The sequence below is a fragment of the Peromyscus californicus genome, unplaced genomic scaffold (genome assembly GCF_007827085.1).
Source record: "Peromyscus californicus insignis strain IS unplaced genomic scaffold, ASM782708v3 Scaffold_3__1_contigs__length_106647218, whole genome shotgun sequence".
NCBI lineage: Eukaryota > Metazoa > Chordata > Mammalia > Rodentia > Cricetidae > Peromyscus > Peromyscus californicus.
The window spans coordinates 91,341,247-91,366,623 of NW_026294551.1; the positions used below are offsets into that span (position 1 = coordinate 91,341,247).

Genomic DNA, 25,377 nt, shown 5'->3' on the forward strand with positions numbered 1-25,377 from the left:
GAACCCTCCCAGCTGGAGCCTGAGGGGACCCAGAGCTCATGGGTTTGAATGCACTCAGATGAGGACCCAGATAGTGCCCCTTCCCACCTGAACCACACAAAACTACTGTGCTTGGCCGGCAGAATCCCACTTTCCTTCCTCCCTCCTACCCCAGCCTGGTACCTGCTGAATCAGCACAAGGGGAACTAGCTGACCATGCTGAACACAAGATGTGTGCCACAAGTCAGCACAGCCCCCTCAGTCGGTCAGCAGGCCATTTCAATAAATAAATAACTGCCTGAGTGCTTCCCACCTCCTCTGCAGCAGCTGGCTGGCAACGGATACCTTAAGTGTTTTTCCCAAGAAGCACGAGCACTGGGTCATGGTTGGCTCAGCCTCTCACCTATGAACTGAAATGTAATCTAAGAACAGCCCTCTCTTCTCCTTGCTGGGCTCCCCTGGGACATGTGTTCGTGTTTCTCTGTGTCAGCAGCCAGAGCAGACACTGGAAATGAGAACTGTTCCCTTACCCTCCCAAGCATCCTGCCCAGGGTCTGCCACTGAGCAGGACCTCTGGGCTGCTGTGGTAACACAGTGGGGGATGGCTCTCGGAGGAGTGTGGGCTGTCAGGGCGGTGCTGTGGCTTGTGGGGAGAGTGGGTCGGGAAGGAACCCAGCCATGCAGGTAATAAGCGTGATCGGATCAGGGCTGCAACATGGCCAGTAAAAAGTAGACTCTAGTCACCATCGAGGTCATGAGACGTGCTCTCTGTCCCCTCCTTGGTGGCAATTTCAGCTTATGTCTGGACTCTTGGTCTCCATAAAGCAAGAGCTAGCAGGAGCGCAGGAGGCTTAACTCACTCTGTGAACCCGCAGGGGGGTTTCAGAACATGCTCCCTCCCTAAACAGAGGCTCATTCATAAAACAGTTACCAGCTTTTCCAGGCACAGTCCAGTGCCAGAGACAGAGACATGACTCACATAGACCAATCTCTGCCTTCATGGAGCTCATACTCTTCCCAGAGGAAGTAGAGTTAGAGGTAATTCCTGGAATTGGGGAGCTAACCTGAGGGAGGGAGATGAAGATGCTGTGGGTTTGAATGTTGCATGAAGTCATGGACCATGACCTTGAGGTCCAGATTGGAAGGAAAGGAGGGAGGTTCTGTAATGCCAAGGCCGTCAGAAGGACTGGGGCCTCTAGAGCTCAGCGGGAGCCTGGGGAGCCAGAGATCTCGCAGAGAAGTTCTCTCCTTGTGATCCCAGTTCACAGCTAGCATCCTGGATTCCTCCGGTCTCTTTCTCACCCCATCACCCTGTGTCCCTGCAGAGGAGAAGTATACAGTCATCTACCCATACACAGCTCGTGACCAGGACGAAATGAACCTAGAGCGAGGGGCTGTGGTGGAGGTCATCCAGAAGAACCTGGAAGGCTGGTGGAAGATCAGGTAGCTGCCTGTGCCTCCCTTGTGGTTCGGTGGGTTCTGGGTCTAGCATGGGCTCCAGCTTCACAGAGATCTGTGAGAAACTGCGGGCAGGTGACATTTCTGCCTCAGCTGGGAAAGGACACATCTTAATGTGATTTGGCCTCCCTCCCTGCCCATAGCTTTCCTGTAAAGTCCTAACAGGCAAAACCTCTGAGTTCTCCAAGCCTCAGAGAGTAGAACACTATTATATGTCTTACACCAGAGCCTGGGTGTGTAGTGAGCTGCTCTGTCTAAGTTCGTGTAAAATGGTGTTTGCACAGGGTAGAAGTCACCTAATAAAGCATTTCTCAGAAATCACCCAATCACTAAATGACATGTGACTGTCACGGTACCGTGCTGCAGAGTAACATACCCTGGCACTCACAGCTCTGGAGTTCAGGGGGCAGTTACCAGGGTGAGCTTAAGGGTCCTCCAAAGCTGGGAAGTATCGGTACCCGTGCCCTCCTCGCCCCAGAGCCTGCTCACGCTCCCATGTGTGCTGTCTGTGCTTATGGCCTTGTGCCCCAAATGATGGCCTGAAGATGTGCATTGTGCTGCATTTTAGCTAGCTTTTTCCACTTAAAGCAAGACTTACTCCCTCTTAGAAGGCTTTTTAAGTTTGACAAATGCTTAATTGTACAGATTTCTATCTCCTTGTAAATTTGCCTCCAGTTACAAGTGACCTGTTTTTCACTGAAACCCAGGCCATTTTGTTTCTAAAGTAGTTTTGTTTTGTTGTTGTTTGGGTTGTTTGTTTGGGGTTTTATTTTGTTTTGAGACAGGCTTCTACATAATGCTGACTATCCTGGAACTCACTCTGTAGACCAGGTTGGTCTCGGACTCACAGAGATCCTCCTAGCTCTGCCTCCAGAGTGCTGGGATTAAAGGCGTGCACCACCACCACTGCCTGCTTCTTTAAGTGATTATATTTGTTTTGTTTTGTTTTGTTTTGAGACAGGGTTTCTCTGTATAGTTTTGGTGCCTGTCCTGAATCTCACTCTGTAGGCCTCAAACTCACAGAGATCCTCCTGGCTCTACCTCCTGAGTGCTAGGATTAAAGGCATGCGCCACCACCTCCCGGCCTTTAAGTGATTCTTAATGAGATTTGGCTCTGCCATATATCCTGACTAGTCAGCTGGGTCTATTCCTTTTTCTCCAAAGGTGTGAGCACCTATTTGGAGAGGTTCTAGTAGCTCTCAGTGGGGTTGGCTGATTTCCATGGTGTAAATACCTGTCCTGTGGCCACTTTCAGGCCACCAATGTGATGCCACTAAATGTGAAGTTCAGAAGAAGTCTATGTAGTGGGCTCTGGTGAGCCAGTGTGGGCTTCCTCCAGTACATCTCTGGTCCAGACAGACCTGACTGGTTATTTATGAAACCCAAGTTCTGCCATGTGAGAATTAGGCAATTATTGCCCTCACCGATACCCTTTTTAGGGATAGTGAGCTGGTGTGTCAAGAGTCCCTGTCATTCCTCAGCTCAGTGGCCACCAACATGGAACTACACCATTCACATCTAAGTATCTTTGTGTCAGCTGACACAGAGCCCTGTCTGTCCATGTGAGGCTTTGAACCAGGGGCTGGGGCTGCTGGTTCACAAACAACGAGTTAAGAGGTCTGGGCCTATTCCTGCCACAGACTTGCTTGTAAACTTGAGTGAGGTGTTTAACACCAATGGGTCTCAGGCTTCTTATCTTTTAAACAGATCCCAATTCTGGTTGAAAATCCCTTATTTGAAATGGGAACAGAAGTTTTTGGGATCTGGGATGCTTTCATCTTTGGGGAATGTGGCATATGTGTAATGTGATGTCTTGGGGGTGAGGAGGGCCGTGGGTAAACCCGATTCACTCACTGTGTTACATATACACTGTATAAGCACAGCTGGAAGATGAGTTCATGCAAATCTAATACAGCTGCATTTTGACTGTGATCCATCACATGAAGTCAAGTGTGGAATTTTCCATTGGTGGGGTCACGTTGGTGCTTAAAAAGCTTTGCTGGGAAGTGGGGGTTGGGGGCTGGACCTGCATTCCCTCCTGCCAAGGTTGGCTGGCCTCAAACACACTAACAGCTGTAAAGTACTCAGGGCAGCTCTGACAGAGGAGGTGCCATGAGTGCTGGCTGTCACTGCTGTGATTGTTGTCACCCTTACAGTGGTACCATAGGGCACAGCTCTGATGCTGCTTGCCCATGATGTGATTTGAGATGGGCGACTTGGCCCCTTGGCCTTTCATTTCTTTATTGAGTTCACCGATCCCAGTTGCTCATCCCCAGGGGCTCATATTCTAACTAGAGACAGGAAAGCCACAACCAAGTGCATTTTGCAGGTGCTGGGATTACAGGGTGTGCGGAAGCCAGAGGGCCATTGTGGAGATTGGGCCTCATTTGGATGTCAGAAGAAGACTTAATGACATTAAGGAAAGCCTGGGAAGAGGAGCAGGTGCCACCAGGAGGGAGGGGAGGAGCTTGCCAGGTAGCGGCCCACCCAAAGCAGCCATGGGGGGAAGTGACGAGCAGTGGAGCATTTGGGAGATGCAAGTGGAAGGGGTGTGTGGGACACAGTAGCTGTTGAGAGAGACAGGTGGAGACCAGGTGGGGAAGACCTGGAAGGCTAGTGTAAAGGCTTAGGTAGGGGGCTGGAGAGATGGCTCAGCACTTAAGAGCACTGGCTGCTCTTCCAGAGGTCCTGGGTTCAATTCCCAGCACCCACATGGTGGCTCACAGCCATCTGTCATGTAATCTGAACCTCTCTTCTCTCTGATGCTCTTTTTGGTCTTGCAGGCATACATGCAAATTACATAAAAATACATGGATAAATCATAAAAAAAAAAGACTAAGGTAGGCATCATCCGAGGGCAGTGCATTGCATGTTCTGGCCCACATGCACAGTTCACTGTCCCACTGTCTTAGTGAGGGATTCTGTTGCTCTGAAGAGACACCATGACCACGGCAACTCTTAGAAAGGAAAACATTTAATTGGGGTGACTTACAGTTCAGAGAGGTTCAGACCATTATCACCATGGTGGAATATGGCAGTGTGCAACCATACGTGGTGCTGGAGGGTAACGGAGAGTTCTTACATCTTGTCCTGCAGGCAACAGGATGTGGTTTGTCTCACTGGACGTGGCTTGAGCATATATGAGACGTCAAGGCCGACCTCCACAGTGACACACTTCCTCCAAGGGCACACCTCCTAATAGTGCCACTCCCTTTGGGGGCTATTTTTTTTTTTCAAACCACCACAACCACCATCCTGTACAAGACGTATAGAGGCATGCCTACACACACACACACACACACACACACACACACACACACACACACACACACACACAAGGACCAACCTGACCAGAATCCTTCCCCTTCCTTCCAGGTTCCAGGGCAAAGAGGGCTGGGCCCCTGCTTCCTACCTAAAGAAGAGCAGCGGGGAGCCCTTGGCCCCAAAGCTGGGCCCCAGCTCATCTGCCCACTCAGGGGCCCTCGACCTGGATGGTGTTTCTCGGCAGCAGAATGCTCTGGGCAGGGAGAAGGAGCCGCTCAACAACCAGAGGGATGGCCGGTTTGAAAGTCGCCTGGTGCCAGATGGTGACGTTAAGCAGAGTGAGTGCCACCCACCCTTGCTCCAGACAGCTGAGGTCTGTCGAGCTTCGAGCACCTCTTCCTTGCAACAACCTGCCATCTGTTGATGTCCTGCAGGTTAAAATAAAAACTTGGGGACCTTGGGTAACTCACCCAGCAGAGTACAGAACCTAGATTGTCCCACTGAATCATGATGATAAGCTCCTAGTGTGTGTCAGGAATCTCCTGGTTAGCTCACTGGCTCCTCTGCCAACCTTTGAGGGACGGCTTTTTTTGTTTGTTTGTTTGTTTTTTTGTTTTTCGAGACAGGGTTTCTCTGTGTAGTTTTGCACCTTTCCTGGAACTCACTCTGTAGCCCAGGCTGGCCTCGAACTCACAGAGATCCGCCTGCCTCTGCCTCCCGAGTGCTGGGATTAAAGGCTTATGCCACCACCACCTGGCTTGAGGAACTACTTTTGTTTTACAGATAAAAATCAGAAAAATAGCCGGGCGGTAGAGGCGCACACATTTAATCCCAGCACTCGGGAGGCAGAGCCAGGTGGATCTCTGTGAGTTCGAGGCCAGCCTGGTCTACAGAGCAAGATCCAAGATAGGCATCAAAACAACACAGAGAAATCCTGTCTTGAAAAAAAAAAAATCAGAAAAATAGGTGGTGAGACCAAGGTCATTCACCTGGTAACAGTGGGACTGGGGCTTGAACCCAAGCCCATACCCTCCAGTCTTCTCCATGGCCTCCTATGTGAACCAGGGGGAAAAAAGTCAACCCCATGTTGGGTTTGCTTCCAGCACAGTACTTCACCCCTCTTGCTTTTCAAAGCCTCCCTGTATATATTTTACTGTTAGTATTCGCCATACACCCATGAGCAGGGTTACTCGTCTGGATTGTACTTAGAACTGTGGCCTCAACACAGTGCCCAGCATCTTGTGCTGGTCCTGAAGGCAGCAAGAATCTGTGGAGAATGGACTCCAACCCCTCACAGAGATGAGGGCACTGAGCCGAGTTCCATGCTCTCTTACCATCTTAAGTACAAAGAGCTTCATGGGTGCTACAGGCCACGGCAGGTCTCGTTCTGTGATTCTGGACTCTCATAGTCAAGAGCATAGTCCACTAATACTCGGGACCTAATGAAAATCTGAAGTAACATGACTTTATTAGGATGTTCAGATGCTAAATCAAAGTCTCTTCCACACACACCCCTCACACACACACACCTAATAACAATGGCTCATTTGGTCTAGAGACTCATTTCCATTCTACACAATAGAGCAGTTTTGTGTCTATAGCTGAGATGATGCTTCCGTGCAGTCAAGGATCTTGGTCTCCTGCATCTGTTTCCTGTTGACCTCATCATTCAGTGTGACCCATCACTGTCCAGCCAGTGACAGGCAGGAAGGAGTGAAAGAACTCAATGTTCCACCTTCCCTCATCCTCCACTGGACTTAGTCACATGGCAACACCAAGCTGCAAGGTAGTCCTTATATAGGCAGCTAAATGTCTTGGCTAGCACTCTGTTGTATTTTCTAGTATTCTAGTAGACATGGAAATTGGCATTTCACATTACCCCAGCTGCCAGAGAGAGGTATGCGTTCGGCTGTTCCACAAAAAAAAAAGGACCTATGGCTCAGAGTCAAACAGCAGCTTTGTGTGTGCTGGGATGAGTCTGGGCCCAGCCCTGCAAGGCTCTGAGTCCATGCTTTATGCCCTGTGTGGACAGCCTCCCTTTACTTGAGGATCAGAACCATTCACCTATGGTTCACGTGTAGAAAAGAACCAGGGAAGGCCATGTTGATGGAGGGTCCTGAGGCTAGCATGAGGAGAGTCTATCAGGCTGTTCTCATGAAGGCTCGTGGAAACACAAACATGTGGCTCCTGGACAGAGGAGGGAGGGATGAGACCCCACCTAGCTCCCACAACTGAGAAACTGTCTGTGGAACTCTGCATGTGAGTGAAGTCTTGTTTCTCCATAGGATCACCAAAGATGAGGCAGAGACCCCCTCCTCGCCGGGACATGACCATTGTAAGTGCACGCTTGCCTTGGGACCCCCCCTTCCTGGCCTGGGGCCTGTCTGGTTATCCTCCAGACCTCACCTGTTCCAGTGCTTTCCAAGCAGTTCTTTTTCATGCAGCCACCCTTGTGAAGCAGGCCCAAGCTTAGCAGCACAGATTTGTCAGTGGTGACATTCTAGTATTCTGATCCATTTTTAACTTTATAGGTCCATTTATTAATTCATTAATTCACTGATTTATTTATAGACAGTCTCACTTTATAGCCCTGGTTAGCCTGGAAGTCTCTGTGTAGACCAGGCTGGCTTCAAACTCACAGAGATTCGCCTGCCTCTGCCTCCTGAGTGCTGGGATCAAAGGTGTGCACCACCATGCCCTGCCTATAGGTACCTTTTTAACCAATATACATTGAGCATCCTTAATCCAAAAACCTAAAATCCTTCAAAATCTTGACACTTTGAATGCCAACATGACACCAAAAGTGAAATGAAAATTCCATACCTGACCTTACATGAGAGATCACAGTCAAAACACAGGTGCACTAAAAATATTGTAAAATGTTATAGTTGGGTTAAATATACATGAAGCATAAATGTATTTTGTGTTTGGACTTGGATCCTATCCCCAGGATGTCTCACTGTGTATACAGATATTCAAACTGTAAAGCACTAGTGATCACAAGCAATTTGGAAAGGGGCCTTTTGAAAACGTCTGCCACTTCTTGGGTACCTGTCCAGCACCGTAAATGTACCAGGTGCTTCACTCAGTACCAAATTTAATCGTCATAGCAATGTTCCGGGCCAGTAGTGTTAGGATGCCCGCTGTACAGGAGATGAAGCGGAGGCTTGACATGGCCCTTCATCAGCATTCCAGCCCATATGGGTCTGATTCAAAGACCTGTGGTCTTCCCACAGCCTCTCTGCCTCTTACAGTCAGACACTTTTATGTTTTCTCATATTCTCCTGATACACCGGAATGTCCCATGTCGCTCCTGTTACTGTAAATTTGAAGGGCAAGTGAGATCTCAACTAGGAGATGACAGTCAAATCCTCTGTTTTGCCCCTCAGAGACTAATTAGGCCTCCCAGTAAGTACCCCTTCAGTGGTGGTGCTGTGTACCCCTAGTCCCTCCATCCCACCCTGACTCAGTCAGCTCTGTGTGTAATCCTGCCAGCCTCGAGGCCTCAACCTGCCGAAGCCTCCCATCCCGCCCCAGGTGGAAGAAGAATATTACACCATTGCAGAGTTCCAGACCACCATCCCAGACGGCATCAGCTTCCAGGCCGGCCTGAAGGTCGAGGTGAGCACACCAGCTGTCAATCCTTCCTTGGCATTGCCTTCTCTCTTTGTACTCTTGCTATGGGCAGGGGAGACGAGGTCAACGGCTTGATTAAGGTATCGTCATAATCACCTACCGAACTGTTTGCCAAGTTAAGTGTAAAAGTCAGTGGTTTATTTTACTCAGAGTTATGTAACCATCACCACCTTCCAGTTCCGACGCCCTTAGCAGAAACCCTGTCCCCCCAGCCAGCACCGCCCTTTTTACCTCAACCCCCTAGTCCTTCTCACTAGGGTGGAATCATACAATATATGTCCCTGTGTGGCTGTGGCTGGCTTGTATTTCCATTTCTTTTTTTTTTTTTTTTTTTTTTTTTTTTTGGTTTTTCGAGACAGGGTTTCTCTGTATAGTTTTGTGCCTTTCCTGGAACTCACTATGTAGACCAGGCTGGCCTCGAACTCACAGAGATCCATCTGGCTCTGCCTCCCAAGTACTGGGATTAAAGGCGTGCGCCCGCCCGCCCGCTCGGCTGGATTCTTTTTTTGCAGCTGCCTGTTCTTGTTTCACCGGCCTTTGATTGACTTGATGTTCTTCCCTGTCTGTCTGAGGATGGTGGTTTAACTTGCACTCCTGCTGTCACCACTGATTATCTTTTTCCTCGGTTGTCAATTCTTTTTGTTGTTACTGATGCTCACTGCAGTTACTCCATGGTGTCAGTCCCTGGTTTGGGCTGCAGGGGCTGGAGCTACAGCTCAGCAGTCGACCAGTTTCCTAGCACATGTGAGGCCCTGGGTCCCATTGTTGAGCATCATAGAATGAAGTGAAAGACAAGGCAGCTCTGAGTCAGACAGTCCGTGGAAATACACAAAAGAGGTTGATCGGCTTCCAGAGCCTTCTGAGCCAACTATGGAGCAGTGTCACATCTCTGTGACCCCAGCCTGCAGGGGGGTCACAGTTGCCACCTACAGTCTCCCATACAAGAACGGGACCTAGGGCAGAGGCCAGCCAGGCTGGCTGCTTGTGTCGTGACATGCTAGTTACTCCCAGGCATGCCCTTGCTCCTGCCCCCACCTCCCTCAGTGCCTCCCTGTCTCCTTCCCTTTGCAGAACTCCCTGCCCTCTGAGAAACTGCCAGGAGTCACCTGAGGATTCTTAGTCTCTGATCCACCCCCTACTTCCCTCTGATCTGGGCTGCAGATTCATGACTTCTTTCCTCTAATGTGTTACATAAAGAGAAGACAGTGTCCATTCCATCTTGAAACCATGTAGGCTATGAAAGCCTTCTTCCCCTGAGAGCTGAAAACCACCGTGTGGTTTTAAGACACAGATTCCCTGGGCTGGGGGCACAGCTCTGTGGTAGAGCGTAAGGCTGGTGTGCACACACAGACCCTGGATTCAGTTCAGTTCATGAAAGCTGGAGATCCTTTGACAGTGTATCGCCTGCAGTTTCTACTAACCCACGGTACTGAGCAGTAAGCGCTGCCACCCCGGCTCAGGATGCTCAGAAGTCTGCCGGGGATCCTCAGGATCTCTGCAACGCATCGGCACTGAAAGCGGGGGGCGTCAGTGGAATTGTTGCAGCTCCTCTTCTTTTCTGACCTTTCTCCTCTATTCTTGCTCAAGCTGGTCCAGCGACAAACTCATATCCAACACGACACGCTCCACACACACACACACACACACACACACACACACACACACACACACACACACACACACACTGTAGCCCTAGCTGGTCTGGAACTCGCTGTGTGCACCAGGCTGGTCTAGAACTCAGCGCCTGCTTCTGCCTCCCGAGAACTGGGATGAAAGGCGTGTGCCACCATGCTCAGCCATGTCAAGCTTTGTTTAACAAAATCATCGCCACCACCCACCTCGAGACTTTTTTGCTTTCCAGTTCCACGATGCTGATAGATCCCACCGGTGGATTTTTTTTGAGGGAATAATTGCCACTAATGCTTGGGGCTTAAACAGTTGTTGTTTCGTGTGATGAGTTCCATACACCGTTTTCCTTTTTCCTCTTTTGCTTTCTGGTTCATATCTGTATAATCTCAGGCCTCCACGCTCATTAATGCATCCAGAAGCTCCTGGCAGCCAGGCTACAGTGAGACTCGCTCATTGTCCGCCCTGTTTATCCTTCAAACATGTTTTGAGATGGCAGTGGGGTGGCGGTGGCGATTGTACTGTTGATGTAGGCACCTCCCTGGTGCCTTACCTACTTGACAACTGTGCTCAACAGGAGGCCTGGGAGATCGGTGTCAGCCTGTCTCACAGATGCAGCTCAGGGAGTGGGTCAGTGCTTGCCTAAGGGTGCAGTTAGTGAGAGGTGGAACAGAGACTCGAACTGAGATCTGTCTGGTTTTAAAGCCCAGGTTCTTTCCTTTCCTTTGGTTCTAGCGACCTTGCGTTTGTTTCTTCCATCATAACACGTGGCTTCTGTCTACCAACAAGAACCCAAATAGGAGATGGCACGGGTACATAGGCCTTTAATCCCTGCACTCAAGAGGCAGAAGTAGTCCAACCTCTATGAGCTGGAACCAGCCTTGTTTTCCTAGGAAGTTGCAGGGCAGCACAGGCTACCTAGTGAGACCTTGTCTCAAAAGAAAAAAAAAAAAAAAAAACCAAATGGCCGGAGTTTCTGCCACTCTCCTTTCCCCTGAGTGTCTGTCACAAAGCCACACTGGCATCTTCTCTTCATCATTGTCCCATTTAGCTTCCCTCACGCTGGCTTAGTGATGGAGTTGAATTGCTGATGAAGGCCATGTATCCAGCAGTGACATTAACTGGACCCACACTACTGAGTATAATAGCATACCAGTCACATATTTGTCAGTCCGCTAGACTCACGTGTCCTGCCTGTCCCCGGCATCCTTTCCTTGGTTGACCTTCCCTCTGTTTGGCTAATGTGACACCCACCAAGTGCAGTTGCTGCTTTCACAAAGATGGGGCGCTCTTGCGTGTCTGGGCGTTAGTAAGTCTTGCCATTGGGTGTTACCGCTGCTGTCGTCATTCACGTGGCAGAGCTCTGAGCTGACACCCAGGACTGCAGGCCCCAGAGTTGGTCTCCCAGTGCTGAGTCTGTGCCCGCTGTCGCTCCTGCCAGGCCTCAGTCCTTGTGACTCCTGTAGCAGTTCCTCAGGCCAGGCTTGGCTCTTCCTAAGAGGCAGGGTCTGGCAGTACTCAGAGCCCAGCTGCTCGCCCTCCGTGCTCCCCTCCACCATTCACTCTCTCCAGAACCCTCTTCCCAATCCTCAGCTCTCCTGAGGTTCTGCTCTGCATTTGTAGAAAGGGATGATGGTCCCTGGATCACAGGAAGGTCATGAGCATCACATTTCCTGTGTACAGAACCTGCTGGGGAATTGCCTTTGCTGGTTTTCTTAGGCCTGCTGTATACCAAAACACCTCAGATGGGCTAGATTAAACCCAGTGATTTACCTTCTCATGGTGCTAGAGTCTAAGATGAAGGCGTGGCAGGATTGGTATCTCCTGTGGCTTCTTTTCTTGGGACGTGCAGTCCCTTACTCTGTATTTCCAAATCTCTTCCTTTGAAGATATCAGTTTAGTAAACTAGAGCCTGCTCTTATGACCCATTTCTACCTAGTTACCTCCTTAAAGGCCCCATCCAGAGGCAAGGACATTTGGAGTGCTGAAGGTGAATGCTTCACACAGGGATTCGGGGGCACACTTCAGCCAATAGTATACAGTTTGTGTGTCACTCATCTCCAAGAATTCACTCGGATGATACTAGATCAAAAAGACAAAGGGAACATCAAATCTTAAATAACATCAGCATCTCTACCCACCATTCAATTCAGTGGGTATGGGCATGAGGGAGAGATGGAGATAAGAGATGAACTCGGGGGCTGGAGAGATGGCTCAGAGGTTAAGAGCACTGACTGCTCTTCCAGAGGTCCTGAGTTCAATTCCCAGCAACCACATGGTGGCTCACAACCATCTGTAATGAGATCTGGTGCCCTCTTCTGGCCTGCAGTCATACATGCTGTATACCTAATAAATAAAATAAATCTTAAAAAAAAAAAAAAAAAAAAAAGAGATGAACTCGGGGCTGGAGAGATGGCTCAGAGGTTAAGAGCACTGGCTGCTCCTCCAGAGGTCCTGAGTTCAATTCCCAGCGACCATGTGGTGGCTCACAACCATCTAAAATGAGATCTGTTCCCCTCTTCTGGCCTGCAGGCATACATGCAGACTAGAACACTGTGTACATAATAAATAAATAAATCTAAAGAGAAAAGAGAGATGAACTCACTTTATTCCTCTGGCCTCTGTTCCCCTGCATGTAGGCATAGCGTGTCATCGCCCTAAGTGTGATTCCTGTGTTTAAAGATTCCCATTTTTCATATGGCGTAGCTGCTGTAAACACCAGCCAGCTCCTCTCGTGTTCAGCTGAAGAAGCCAGGATCAAGGGCAGTTTTCCCTCTCTGTGGCTTTTGCCCTGTACTTCTTTGGTATTGCAGCAGGAGGCATTGGTGGCCTAGTCCTCCCAAGTTGGCCTGCAGCTGCCCATAGATCCCTGTAGCTTCCCACCTCACAGAGGGAAAGGGAATTTAAGCCCAGGGTGCAGAGGGTCTGGATGTCAGTAAGTACCCCTCCCCCAAAGGTGCCTTCTAAGGCACTGTCCGCCACATCTTTCAAAGGGTCCTCATCACAATCCACAAGTGGACAAGAACCTGATAGATATGGCAGTGTGCACCTACAATCCCAGCTATTCAGGTGGCTAGGGCAAGAGGATGGCTGGAGCCAGGACTTAGAAGCTAGACTGGCAGTATAGCAATACTCCCATCTCAAAAATCAATATGGACAAGAATCCACCTTCAATGAGGTGTCCTGATACAGTGTCCATAGCTGGTTGTATTAGTCACTTTTCTATTGCTGTGACAAAACACCATGACCAAGGCAACTTATAAAGCCTTTAGCAGGGATTGCAGTCTCAGGTTTTAGGAGTCCGTGATGGCAGAGCAAAGGCATGGCAGCAGGAACAGCTAAGAGCTCACTTCTTGATCCACAAGCAAGAGGCAGAGAGAGACACTGGAAATGGCACAAGTCTTTTGAAAGCTCAAAGCCCACCCCCAGTGACACACTTCCTCCAACAAGGCCACACCCCCTGTTCTCTCCCAAACAGTTCCACTAACTGGGGACCAGGTATTCAAATATAAAGAGCCTATGGGTCATTGTCATCCACACCACCACACTGGTCTAGCATAGACCTCATAGGAGAATTTGCAGGCTCAGAGGACAGCTTCCAGGGTGCCTGTTTCATGTGGGTTCTTTCATAAATTGCGGACCCCGCCTGGGCTGTGGTATCAGACCTACTAAGCACTTTTCCTGTCCCCCTCCTAGGTGATTGAGAAGAGTTTAAGTGGTTGGTGGTACATTCAGATGGACGATAAGGAGGGATGGGCACCAGCAACCTTCATTGACAAGTACAAGAAGACCAGCAGTGCCTCAAGGCCCAACTTCCTGGCTCCCCTGCCTCATGAGATGACTCAGCTCCGGCTTGGGGATGCAGCTGCAATGGAGAACAATCTGGGTCCAGAAGCAGTGGGGCCCTCCAGGCCCCTGCCCGAGGCACCACATGGTGCTATGGACTCTGGGATGCTGTGGTCCAAAGACTGGAAAGGGGGAAAAGAGGCCCCAAGAAAGGCATCTTCAGACCTGTCTGCATCAGCAGGCTATGAGGAGATCTCAGACCCCACACAGGAGGAGAAGCCCAGCCTCCCTCCACGCAAAGAGTCCATCATCAAGTCCGAAGAGGAGCTGCTGGAGAGGGAGAGACAGAAGATGGAACCACTCCGGGGCTCTTCCCCCAAGCCACCTGGCATGATTTTGCCAATGATTCCAGCCAAGCATGCCTCGCCGGCCCGGGACAGCAAGAAGCCAGAGCCCAAACCCGACAAAACCAAGTTGTTCCCACTGAAAAACGACATGGGACTGGAGTGTGGCCACAAGGTGCTGGCCAAGGAAGTGAAGAAGCCCAACCTCCGTCCCATCCCCAGGTCCAAAGCCGAGCTGCCCGAGGAGAAGGCGGAAGCCACTCCCCAAAATCTGTTCTTGAAGTCTAGACCTCAGGTTAGGCCCAAACCAATTCCTTCCCCCAAGACGGAGCCAGCTCAGAGGGAAGATCAAGTGGACATCTACAACTTCAGGAGCAAGCTCAGACCTGCCAAGTCCCAGGAGAAAGCCTTATTGGATGGGGAGAGCCACCATGCTGCTGGGGGCCATGACGCAGCTCTCAGCCGAAGCTTCCTTCCAGCAGAGGGCCGTGGTCAGGACAGGTCTGGCAGACAGGATGGGCTGAGTCCAAAGGAGACACCCTGCAGAGCCCCTCCCAGGCCGGCTAAGACCACAGACCCTGCACCCAAAAATTTGCCTATGCCTGTCCAAGAAGCTACCCAGCAAAGACCCGTCGTCCCACCTCGGAGACCCCCACCCCCCAAGAAAACCTCCTCGTCACCGTTGTCGTGCAGGCCCCTCCCAGAGGTCAGAGGACCACAGCGTGAAGCCAACGAAAGCCGGGAAGTTCCTGCCCCAGGCCGTGCCCTCCTTGTCCCTCCGAAAGCCAAACCCTTCCTAACCAACTCCTCCTCGGTAGGCCAGGATGACATGCGAAGCAAAGGTGGGCTGGGGCCACGCCTGGCTGGCAAGGTGGGAGAAAACAGAGAGAAAGCAGCCTCCTTCCTCAGTGCCGATGGCCCAAAGGACTCACTGTATGTGGCTGTGGCCAACTTTGAAGGAGACGAAGACACCAGCAGCTTCCAAGAAGGGACAGTGTTTGAAGTTCGGGAGAAGAACAGCAGTGGCTGGTGGTTCTGCCAGGTCCTCAGCGGGGCTCCTTCCTGGGAAGGCTGGATTCCTTCCAACTACCTCCGGAAGAAACCTTAGCTTCCCACCCTGCTCAGAGACCCCGCAGTCCCTGCCGGCCTCTCCCATGTATTTAATATGCATCTTAATTTATCAGTCTCCACACAGTTTCAAGGAAGGAGGCCACTGGGGTGCTGTGGCTTCTTCTCTCCCAGAGTGGAGAATGCTTGGTGCAGAGATGTCCTGTCACCTGGGGTCTGATTCTCCTGTTGTGGCACCCCCAAAAGGCTCGAAAGCCACACAGCCTTTGCTAGGTAGAAATCACATCAACATCTTTCTCTATAGTAGCACCCGTCCTCCTAGCCAATAGCATTGTCACCTAGGAGCAGGACAGTGACACTCAGATCTCCAGGACTGAGACCTGTCACCTGGAGAGCTTCCAGACTGCACCCCAGTGTTCAGATGTGGCATAGAGGGACAGCCTATACAGCCTGTGACAACTCTAACGTCTCCATGTTTCCGGAAGCCCGGTAGTGGCTTTGTTCAGTGTTCCCAGAATGCCTGGTACCCGGAAGAACCGTGTCCTGAAGGACTCAGCTTCCAGGCTTTCTGTTTCTACGTCCTGACCAGATGCAGCTTCCGTGAAGTGATCCTGGAGATTCACTCACTCATCCTGCCTCCCGTCGGCCTTGGACGGGGATCAGTCCTGAAGGAGCATGCCTCACTTCACTGCTGCAGCCTCTGGTCCATCCAGGGCTTTGAAATTACAAAAGCCTCCCAGTCCCACCTCCCCCAGTCCCTAAAACAAGTCTCCAAGTTTGTTTAAATAAGGGGCCCTTCGCAAGGCATACAGCCTGTGAGAGCTTTTTTCCCTAGTAGGTGCCAAACTGCCCTTGGGCTTTTGCCTTCATGTCCAAACCTTCAACCAGCCCCCACCGTCTATCACACCCATTTTCCAGATGAGGGAACGTGGGCTCTACGGGCCCCAGGAGGTACCAGCTAGGAAGAGGAGGGGGAGGAGGTTTGAGTCCAGGCCTGCCTGATTCCAACACCCATGTTCTTCTGGCAAGAACAAGCCGGTGAGGAAGGAGAGGCGGGTTGACCAGGGCAGATGGCCTGGGGGCTTCCTTGTGGTATGAGCAAGGGGACAGTAGTGACTGCCATAGACTTGTGGCTGCTTCTCCGGGGCAGGGTATGCCCTGGATCCTTGGTAGCTGGTACAGAGCTTGTAGGCTGGTACCCCATGTGGGCAAGGGGAATACGGAGAGCAGAGGCAGTGTCTCTTGGTGGTTTAAAGAGGGCTCTGGTAGCCAAGGACCAGCAGCCGGGTCTGTGGTAAACTGAGCAGAGCAGTAGTAGCCAAGACCCTGCAGTAGCCAAGACTCTTGCCCCTGGCAGGTGGTTTCCTGGAGAACTGCCCAGGGCAGCCCTTCCCTATTTTGACTAAATAGACTTAACTGGGACCTCAAGAGGTCTGCTTAGCTATCACAGGGCTAAAATCAGGACTCAGATTTCTAGCCCCCAGCCCAGAGCAACTTGTGCCTATGAACAGGCTTCCTGTAAAAGAGGGGTGGGGTTGAGAGAACAGAACTCCATCTCATCCCAAAGACCCTGCAGAAGAGGCTGCCCTGTCCTGCTCTATGCCTACCCCAGGAATCTCTCTCACTCACACCACACCCTTTTTTTGTTAACCTGTGCTTTGGGAACCGCAAAGCCCATTTTTCAAGGTGTTTGCATCCTACCTGCAGTGCCAAAGAGTTTGTGCAAGCAGATCTCTTCTGCGCCCCCACCTGACCAGCCCCTCTGACCCATGGTGGCACATGGCTCTCTTCCTCTGCTCAGCCCCACCGTCCCCCACCCTCCACCCCCCAGCCCAGAGTACTGGGCCAGGGTACGAGGCCCCTCCTGAAGGACATTCCTGCTTAGTCTATGCCCAGGGCCTCAGGAGAGAGAGGCAGTAGGGAGAGGGGAGGCTGAGAGAGTCTTAGACTTCTTCAAGGCAACGCACACACCCCACCGTGCAGGAAGCCTCATAGCTTTTGTTGTGTTTTTTTGAGTTTCAACACCTTCTCTTGAATAGCTTTCATGAAGCTGTTTTACAGGTCTTTGAAGAGGCAAAGATTTTTTGGGTTTTTTTTTTTTTTTTTTTGCGTTTTTTTGTTTTTCTTGTTTGCATTTGACTCTCTGTAACCTTTTCAAGTAGTTTGCACGTCCCTACTTTGCAGCAGGTACTAGAATTTGCCTTTTGTCCTATCCTTGTGCTGAGGTGAACTGTAGATATGCAAGATGCATTCTCTGCTCACTGTCCTTTTCTTGGGTCACATGCACAGCCTGGAGATTTCTGTGGCAAGCTCCATCAACCATAGTGGTCATCTTGCTCTGGTCAACTGGAAGTGAGTTGGTCTGCGGGAGTCAGTGACTCACCCAGCTTCCCTTACCTGGGACTAAGCTTTTCAACATCCAGGAATGTGGCCACTCCTCTGGGATGGAGTGTGTACCAGACTCCCCTCCATCCCTGCCTTGGAAAACTTCCAAGACCATGGTAGCAGTGTCTGGACTAATCACAGATCAGATCACCACCCCCTTAACTAATCTTCACATCAGCCCTGTCAGATGCCAAGGATCAGCCCTAATATGTAATGAGAAAGTTAAGATGTGGAGGGTGATGGCACATCCAGCCTCGTCCAGATACTGGCCACCAGCAGAGAAATGTGTATAGTCCTTGCAGGCAATCAGGTGACCCAGTTTCTGAATTTAGGTGTTGCCCCCACAACCCCCTGGCCAAACATTGGCCACAGACCCCTGCAGATGGGCCCTGCTCTCTGACTCCACGACTGCATTGTTTCTGCCTGAGAGCAAGTGTAGTGGCCTGACCTCTGGAGACCTGGACTTGAAAACGGCCACTCGGTAAAATGAGACTTTGCTTATCTTTTCTGGCCAGAGTCACTCGTGGCCATTTGTGTTTATATCATGGCCCCAGTCCAAGACCAGGGAAGGGAGGGAATGACTAGAGCTGTGTCAGGCATTTTCAGCCTCTGCCACCAGGCTTCTCCATAGAGTAGATTTCTGTGGCACAGTTCTTGACCTTAAACTGCTTCTAAACCCACTGGGGACTTGGGTAATGGGTGGAAAGTATTGGGGGCACATGTGCCTCAGTAAAGAACAGGTCTCCCCAAGACTTAAGAAGGACAATCCAGTGTTTATTACCAAATATGTGCTCTAAGTTCGAGGAAGGAACTACCCCTACCGTAAAAGCTGCCGACTGGAGGTGCTTCACTGGCCTGCATTCGTGGGGCCCCGGCTCCATCCCAGCATCACAGATAATCAGGAACATTAATGGCTTAGCTCCTGTCCTACCATTGAGCTCTTCAGTGCTGACATAGTCTGCATCTTGGGAAGCCTTGCCGTTTCTTTGAATAGCATGGCAATCTCAGCTCCTTCGCTAGCTGTCTAAACTGTCCTTCAGGGTTTTTCTGTATCTACAGACAGCCATATCCTACCACAGACCAAAGATTCCCTGAAGCAGAGGGGTGTGGGCTGAATGGGTAGGAAATTAATTTGCAGCTAGGCCTGAGGCCTTGCCTTCGCTTGGAAGAGTAGCTCCTGACTTGCTGGGGTTCTAGCAGCTGGACCGACCTGACCCCAAGCAGAGCTATAGAGTTAAGACCATGGTTCGTACTCCTCACCTGCTCATGGGCCACCTTCTGAACAAACTTCCCACAGACCAGACCTCCCTGCTGTGTGGAGTGATGCCTGGTCTCCGGTGCTAACTAGTCGAGGTACCAAGCCCCTCCTATGTGAGTGTTCCATCTTCCTTCCCGTCTCCATCCTCTTCCCCACAGTCAGAATGAGGGCTCAGCTTTCATCAAGACCAGACCCGGTGCCATCGCCAGCGGCCTTCACTCTCACGTCTATGCTTTGAACAGCAAAGGTGCCCACCAGGCTTACTACAGCAATAAGCAATTCTAATGCAATGGAGGTGTCCATATTATGCCTGCAATGCCTTTGTGCCCTGTAATTACTAGTAGCACCTCCCTTACTGGGTGTGTGATAAACCGTGGTCACCTTAGCCATACCCAGTTCCACTGGGGAGCTCGGTTGGTCCTCACACCCCTCTAGGAACAGTGGGCTCTGGGCAGCATGGCTCATTGTGTGTGTCTGTCCATAGATGATGCTGGGGACCCCTGGGTTCTCAGCCCATCTCACACTCCCTAGGCCCATTGACAGATCCTGGTGTTGGCTTTTGTTTCCCGTGAGTGTTAAATGTGAGGGGGCAGGGGATGAACACCTAGCTGTAGCATGTAGAGACTGTACACCATTAGACTTTTCTTTTTTAAAATAAAAAAAAAAAAAAGCTTGACTGGTTTCAAGCTTCGTTGTAAAGGTGGAGTGTTTGTGAATTTCATTTGGCTGAAGGGGATGCATGGCTTCATGCCCTGGTATCTGGACCTGAGGTCTTTGTGTCTGAAGAATAGAAATGAATGCAAGCTGTTTGGGCATTGCCCAGAAACAATAGTGACTCTTCCCTGGGCCTTGGCACACCTTCAATCTTTTAATTTGATGTTAAAAAAAAAAAAAACACCAGCCTGGCAGTGGTGTTGCACAACTTTAATCCCAACACTTGGGAGGCAGAGGCAGGTGAATCTCTATGAGTTTGAGGCCAGCTTGGTCTACAGAGTGAGTTCCAGGACAGCCAGGGCTACACAGAGAAACCCTGTCTTGAAAAGAGAAAAACAAACAAAAAATAACAAAACCCACAAGAGAAAGCCACCTTATATTTGCAGGGAATCTCAGTTCTGCGTAAGGATTAGAAATGTCACAGGGCCAGGGTGTCTTGCTCCTGCTGACACTACCTTCTGGTGAGCAAGAGTACAGGAACGTAGGGAAAGCATGCAGACATCACTGGGCTACAGGACACCCAGGTTCTCTGTTCACAAGTGGTATTTATGAATGTCTCAAAGGCAGAACCAAGGCAGAGTCTTGAGAGGAAGCCAAGGACATTTGCCACCCTCTGGCCCAGTGTTTATGGCCCTCCCATCTTAATCATTTTTCATAAAATATAAGTGTGCCAAAGTGTGTTTATGCAATATCTGCTTCTCAGAATGACCTGAGAAGGTGTTCTGTGATCAGTTTTATATGACTCTAGACTCTCGTGAGGACCCTTCCATGTCCCCTGGGCACGTGGACACATTGGCAATGGGAGATAAGGAGGAAGGGGCATCAAATGCCTGATGGAACTTAACCCGTGTTTCCAAAACGTATTGGAAGAGAGTCCTGTTGTTCCTAGGATGTTTTAGAATGCCACAGAGAACAAACTGCTGCTGCAGAACCTGTGTTCGTCATTTACAGTATCATGGTCCACTGTTGCCCTACGTCCGTATCTGAAGCCTCCAGCCTTCATGCTCATGTCCTGCCCCCACAGAGCAATATGGACGAGGTTGGGGTCATGGCTTCTATTTAGAAAAAAACCCAGCAGATTTCACTGATTTTTTTCCCCAGACCCCTCTCACTTGGAGAACCCTGTAGAAATTCCTCAGAGAAGGTTCTAGAGGTCTAAAAGCACTTACCTTGGAAGTGTGCAGTGACCTAATGATCCTGGAGGGCTGGACTGGGCTGCGCTCAGGCTGCTGTGAAAATGGACTTAACTACAGTCCCTTCCTTGTGTTTACAGTGGCACATTACACGGTAATCTGCAGTTCACCATGTTGTACTGGATTGCTTCATCCAACCTTAATAGAGGAGGAGGTGCCTAGTCAGTCTCACTGCAACTTGATGTGCCATGGCTGGCACATACATGCAGGCAAAATGCCCATAAACATAAATAAACATAAATAATTTTTTAAAAATATGACCACCTTTAGGAGCTACTGCATAGCTACTAAACTAAGAGTGCCCCTTAACAACACTAACAGCATCCACGTTGCTACTTATCTCCAATATTTGTGTGTACATAGACATGTTTATATATTTACACATATATGTGTGCATATATTAGGCTCCCCAGTTGCTGCAGTTATCTCCCTATGCACACTGACAGACGGAGCCTTCATGGGGCAGGTGTTTGGAGTCTGTCTAGATAGGTTGTACTGTGAGACTCACCTCACTCTAATGGAAATATTGCGGAAACTTCAGTAAGGTAGCATACATTTTACCCTCATTTGGCACAAATATAACATTTTGGTATAAAGTCACACTTGGATCTTTTCTCCTCAGGCCAGGAAATTCGAAGTACCAGTCTGAGGTCCCCATTCACTTGATAGTAGAGCTTGGTTACTGGGGCCAACATGCAGATTCTTTATTTGAATGTCATCAAAATGAAAACCCAGAAAAGTCAATACCCTAATGTATAGCTCAGTGATAGGTTGCTTGTCTGGTACACACATGGTTCTGAGTTTGATCTCTAAAGCTGTAAAAAGAAAAAGGAGGCCGGGCAGTGGTGGCACACACCTTTAATCCCAGCACTCGGGAGGTAGAGGCCGGTGGATCTCTGTGAGTTCAAGGCCAGCCTGGTCTACAGACCGAGATCCATGACAGGCACCAAAACTACACAGAGAAACCCTGTCTCAAAGAAAGAAAGAAAGAAAGAGAGAGAGAGAGAGAGAGAGAGAGAGAGAGAGAGAGAGAGAGAGAAAGAAAGAAAGAGAAAGAAAGAAAGAAAGAAAGAAAGAAAGAAAGAAAGAAAGAAAGAAAGAAAGAAAGAAAGGAAAGAATGTCACCATTCTTACTGGGAAGTTTTTCCTTACTCTTGCTTAGCCATGCAAGCCAGGGATGGAACATGCAGGCTCCCCAGCTGCAAACTCTTTGAGGGACCTCCCTCCTTTCTGTGGGCCCTCTCTCCAGGGGAGAGGGAGGCACAGGAGCTTTTGAGGGACCTCCCTCCTTTCTGTGGGCCCTCTCTCCAGGGGAGAGGGAGGCACAGGAGCTTGTGCAAGCTCTGGGCGATGCAGAAATGCCAGGCCACCCGGGATTTACTTTGGAATGGAACTGGATCCCCAGTGACACACAGGAACAGTGTGGCAGGACAGACAGACAGACAGGAAGCTCTGCCTGCACTTTCTCTCTACCCCTAAATAGACAATAGGAAATAGAGTGAGGAACAGAGTTGGGCAATTTAATCAATAAGTTATTTCACATATCACCATATGAAAACGAAGAAGAGTGTGTCTTGGAATACAAAACTGACCTAAAGTTTTAAGCTAAAACTACGGATTTCAGAGAAATACTGGCTTTGGTGGGCTGCTTGAGGCCGAGCCCCACGCCAGACTCGGAAGGGAAAGCGTGACAGGAAAGGAGAGACCCAAGCAGTCTGTCGCTAGGCCACAAGCAATCAGCAGACATGCTTTCCAGCTGGGTTCCGCTGGCTGGGTGCACTCAGTCCAAACTAGACTCTGCCCAGCATGCTCAGGAAAAAAGTGACCCTCACAAGGGCTACTGGCCTTCCTGGCTGGTGAAGAAGGAGTTTGTTTATAAAAGCAAATTCTTCCAAGAAATTGGGGCTTCTCAAAACTTTCTCAACTAAAGGCTGAGGAGAGGCCCGGTCAGTAAAGCGCCAGCCATACAAGCATGAGGACTTGAGCCCAGACCTCCAGCACCCACATTAAATGCCTGTGTTGCCATCCGGTGCTGGGGAGGAAGAGACAAGCTGATATCCGGCCAGCTAGCCTAGTCTGGGAGCCTCGGGTCCCAGGGAGAGACCTTGTCTCAATAAATGAGGTGGACAACCCCTGAGGAACAACACCCAAGGTAGAACTGTGGCCTCCAAATGCACACATGTGCACGAACACTACACACATATGTACACAACCTCCCCCTTTCCCCTCCCCCCCTACATTTCTTCAGATGGACTTGGTGGCATGTGCCTATAATCCCAGCACTCAGGAGGCAGAGACGGGAATTGCTGCAAGTTTGCCTTATGTACATACTGAGTTCCAGGCCAGACAGGGCTACGGCAGGAGATACTACATCCAAACAAACAAACAAACAATGACACCTCAGCCCTTCTGCACCCCACGGCAGGAGAGTGAGGCCCACGCCTCTATTAAGTGATGCCTGTATCTAATTGCCTTGTCTTTTAACCCTTGGCAAGTTTTTAGTTAAGGAATACATGTTTTAGAGGAAAGAACCACTGAGAATTTCTCCATCCCCAAGACGTACTTCTGGTATTCAGAACCAGGACAAGAATAGACAAGACCATCATCTCATTAGATGCTGAAAAAGCCTTTGCTAAAATCCAACACCCCTTTATTCAAAGGTCTTAGAGAGGTCAGGGATATAGGAACATACCAAAATATAATAAAAGTGATATACAGCAAGCTGACAGCCAACATCAAATTAAATGGAGAGAAAAGACCATCAGAGACTAGCACCCACTTCCTCTTTCCCTTTTTTCCTCCTCCCCCCACCCCCTTCTCTCTTTCTTTCTTTCTGAGACAGGGCCTCACTATGTAGTCCTGGCTGATCTATAACTGCTGTGTAAACCAGGCTTTCCTTGAACTTAGAGATCTGCTTGCCTCTGCCTCCCCAGTGCTGAGATTAAAGGCTTGAGACACCTACTCAAGTCTTTTTTTGATCACTTTATATTTTAAGACAAAGTTTCTCACTGAACCTGAAAGTACATCCATTGAGCTAGGCTGGTTGGCCAATGAGCTTCAGGGATCTGCCTGTCTCCAGCCACCTAAGGCTGGGGCTACAAGCATGTGCTGCCATGCTTTTGACTTGGGTCTGGAAATCTGACCTCAGGTCCGTGTGTGTGTGTGTGTGTGTGTGTGTGTGTGTGTGTGTGTGTGGCAGGTACTGCACTGGATCAGCCATCTCCCCATCTAGAGCTCTCCATCTTAAGTAGGAAAGCACTTTCAGGAAGGCGTGGGTCCCAGACCACAGACAGGCTCACATGGCCAGCGGGTGCTTCACTCATCAGTTTCAGCATCAACTAAAGTACCTTCCTACTGGGCTGAAGACAAAGCTGCACTGTGGGGACTGCAGGGGCTTTGCTCACAGGGAGACCAGCAAAGAGGCCTTCCTCTAAAGATGGCCCCTGTGTGCCCATGCCCCGAGGCCTGGTGCTGTGTCCGTCAGAGGCAGAGCTTACCCCTCCCCTCCAACAGGGAGTCAGCAACATCTGCTGAGAGCGTGCTCCTCTTGGCTGGGCATTTCCCTCGTACAAGCATCAGCTAGGAATGCAGGTCCCCTGAGGAGGCCCCTCCTCTCTGGCCCCGCAGACTCAACAGCAGACAGACTTCCTGGAGCAAGGCGGCCTTGGAAAGCAAGGCCTGGGCTTGGGGCCTGTGTGGACAACCCTGGAACTTCTATTTGTGTGCCTGAGAGTGCAGAAGAACCATCTTCTTTCTGGAGTCTTCTCTAGGTCAGGAGTGTGGCTGGGAGGCTGGGGAAAGTGAGGTGTGTTTACAGAGTGGCCGGGAAACCCTGCTACAAAGGACAAGTGACTCTGGGGGAGGTTATAGGACAGCTGCAAAAAGAATGTAAAATGACTGAGGGGCACAAAGCAAGAAAGAAGGATCTGTTTGTACAGTGCTTGAACGGCCAAAGCCCAGTGCATGACGGCTTCATTATTAAAACCTGACCTGTACCGGGCGGCGGTGGTGCACGCCTTTAATCCCAGCACTCGGGAGGCAGAGCCAGGTGGATCTCCGTGAGTTCGAGGCCAGCCTGGGCTACAGAGCGAGATCCAGGACAGACACCAAAACAACACAGAGAAACCTTGTCTCAGAAAAAAACAAAAAAAAACCTTGACCTGAGTGGCCCTGTCCCAGGCACCGCTGTTCCCACGTCCCACCTGCACCAGCATTTTTTTTTGATATTGTATTTTAAATCGATTAGCTTAGGCATTAAGTGTTTCACTTTGACAGGAAGCTTTATGTCTCTGACAATGATTGGAAAACTTCGTATAGTTTTCCATAAGTTGGAAAAAAATCTAAGTAAGCACAGTGAAAATGACTGGCACCATGTTTCCAGTTCAGGGTTGGTTGCATACTAGGATTCTGACTCTGAGGCCTGCTTGTTCTCTGTCAAGAGACGGGGAAGCTAGCATACTCCAGGAGGTGTTAAAGACAAGTTAACACCAAATGCAGATTGCATCCGTCATTAAAACAAAAGAACGGCAAGATCACGGCCAAGTCATAACTACACAGGAACTCCGCACCAACGCCTGCATTTTGAAAATGTCACCAATGGGGCTGGAGAGATGGCTTAGTGGTTAAGAGCACTGACTGCTCTTCCAGAGGACTTGGGTTCAATCCC

The 25,377-nt window shown here is 50.0% G+C and overlaps 1 protein-coding gene across 2 annotated transcripts in view; it reads left to right on the forward strand.

The window, feature by feature from the left end:
* Sh3pxd2b (SH3 and PX domains 2B) overlaps nt 1–15,369 on the forward strand; it is an 86,503-nt gene extending 71,134 nt beyond the window's left edge. For both annotated transcript variants that reach the window (XM_052758987.1, XM_052758988.1), the window contains 5 exons: nt 1,305–1,422; nt 4,813–5,039; nt 6,987–7,036; nt 8,197–8,322; nt 13,660–15,369. In XM_052758987.1, coding sequence (XP_052614947.1) covers nt 1,305–1,422; nt 4,813–5,039; nt 6,987–7,036; nt 8,197–8,322; nt 13,660–15,201 — 2,063 coding nt within the window. In that variant the 3' untranslated portion in view covers nt 15,202–15,369. The remainder of the gene's footprint in view (nt 1–1,304; nt 1,423–4,812; nt 5,040–6,986; nt 7,037–8,196; nt 8,323–13,659) is intronic.
* Nucleotides 15,370–25,377: the final 10,008 nt, after the last annotated feature.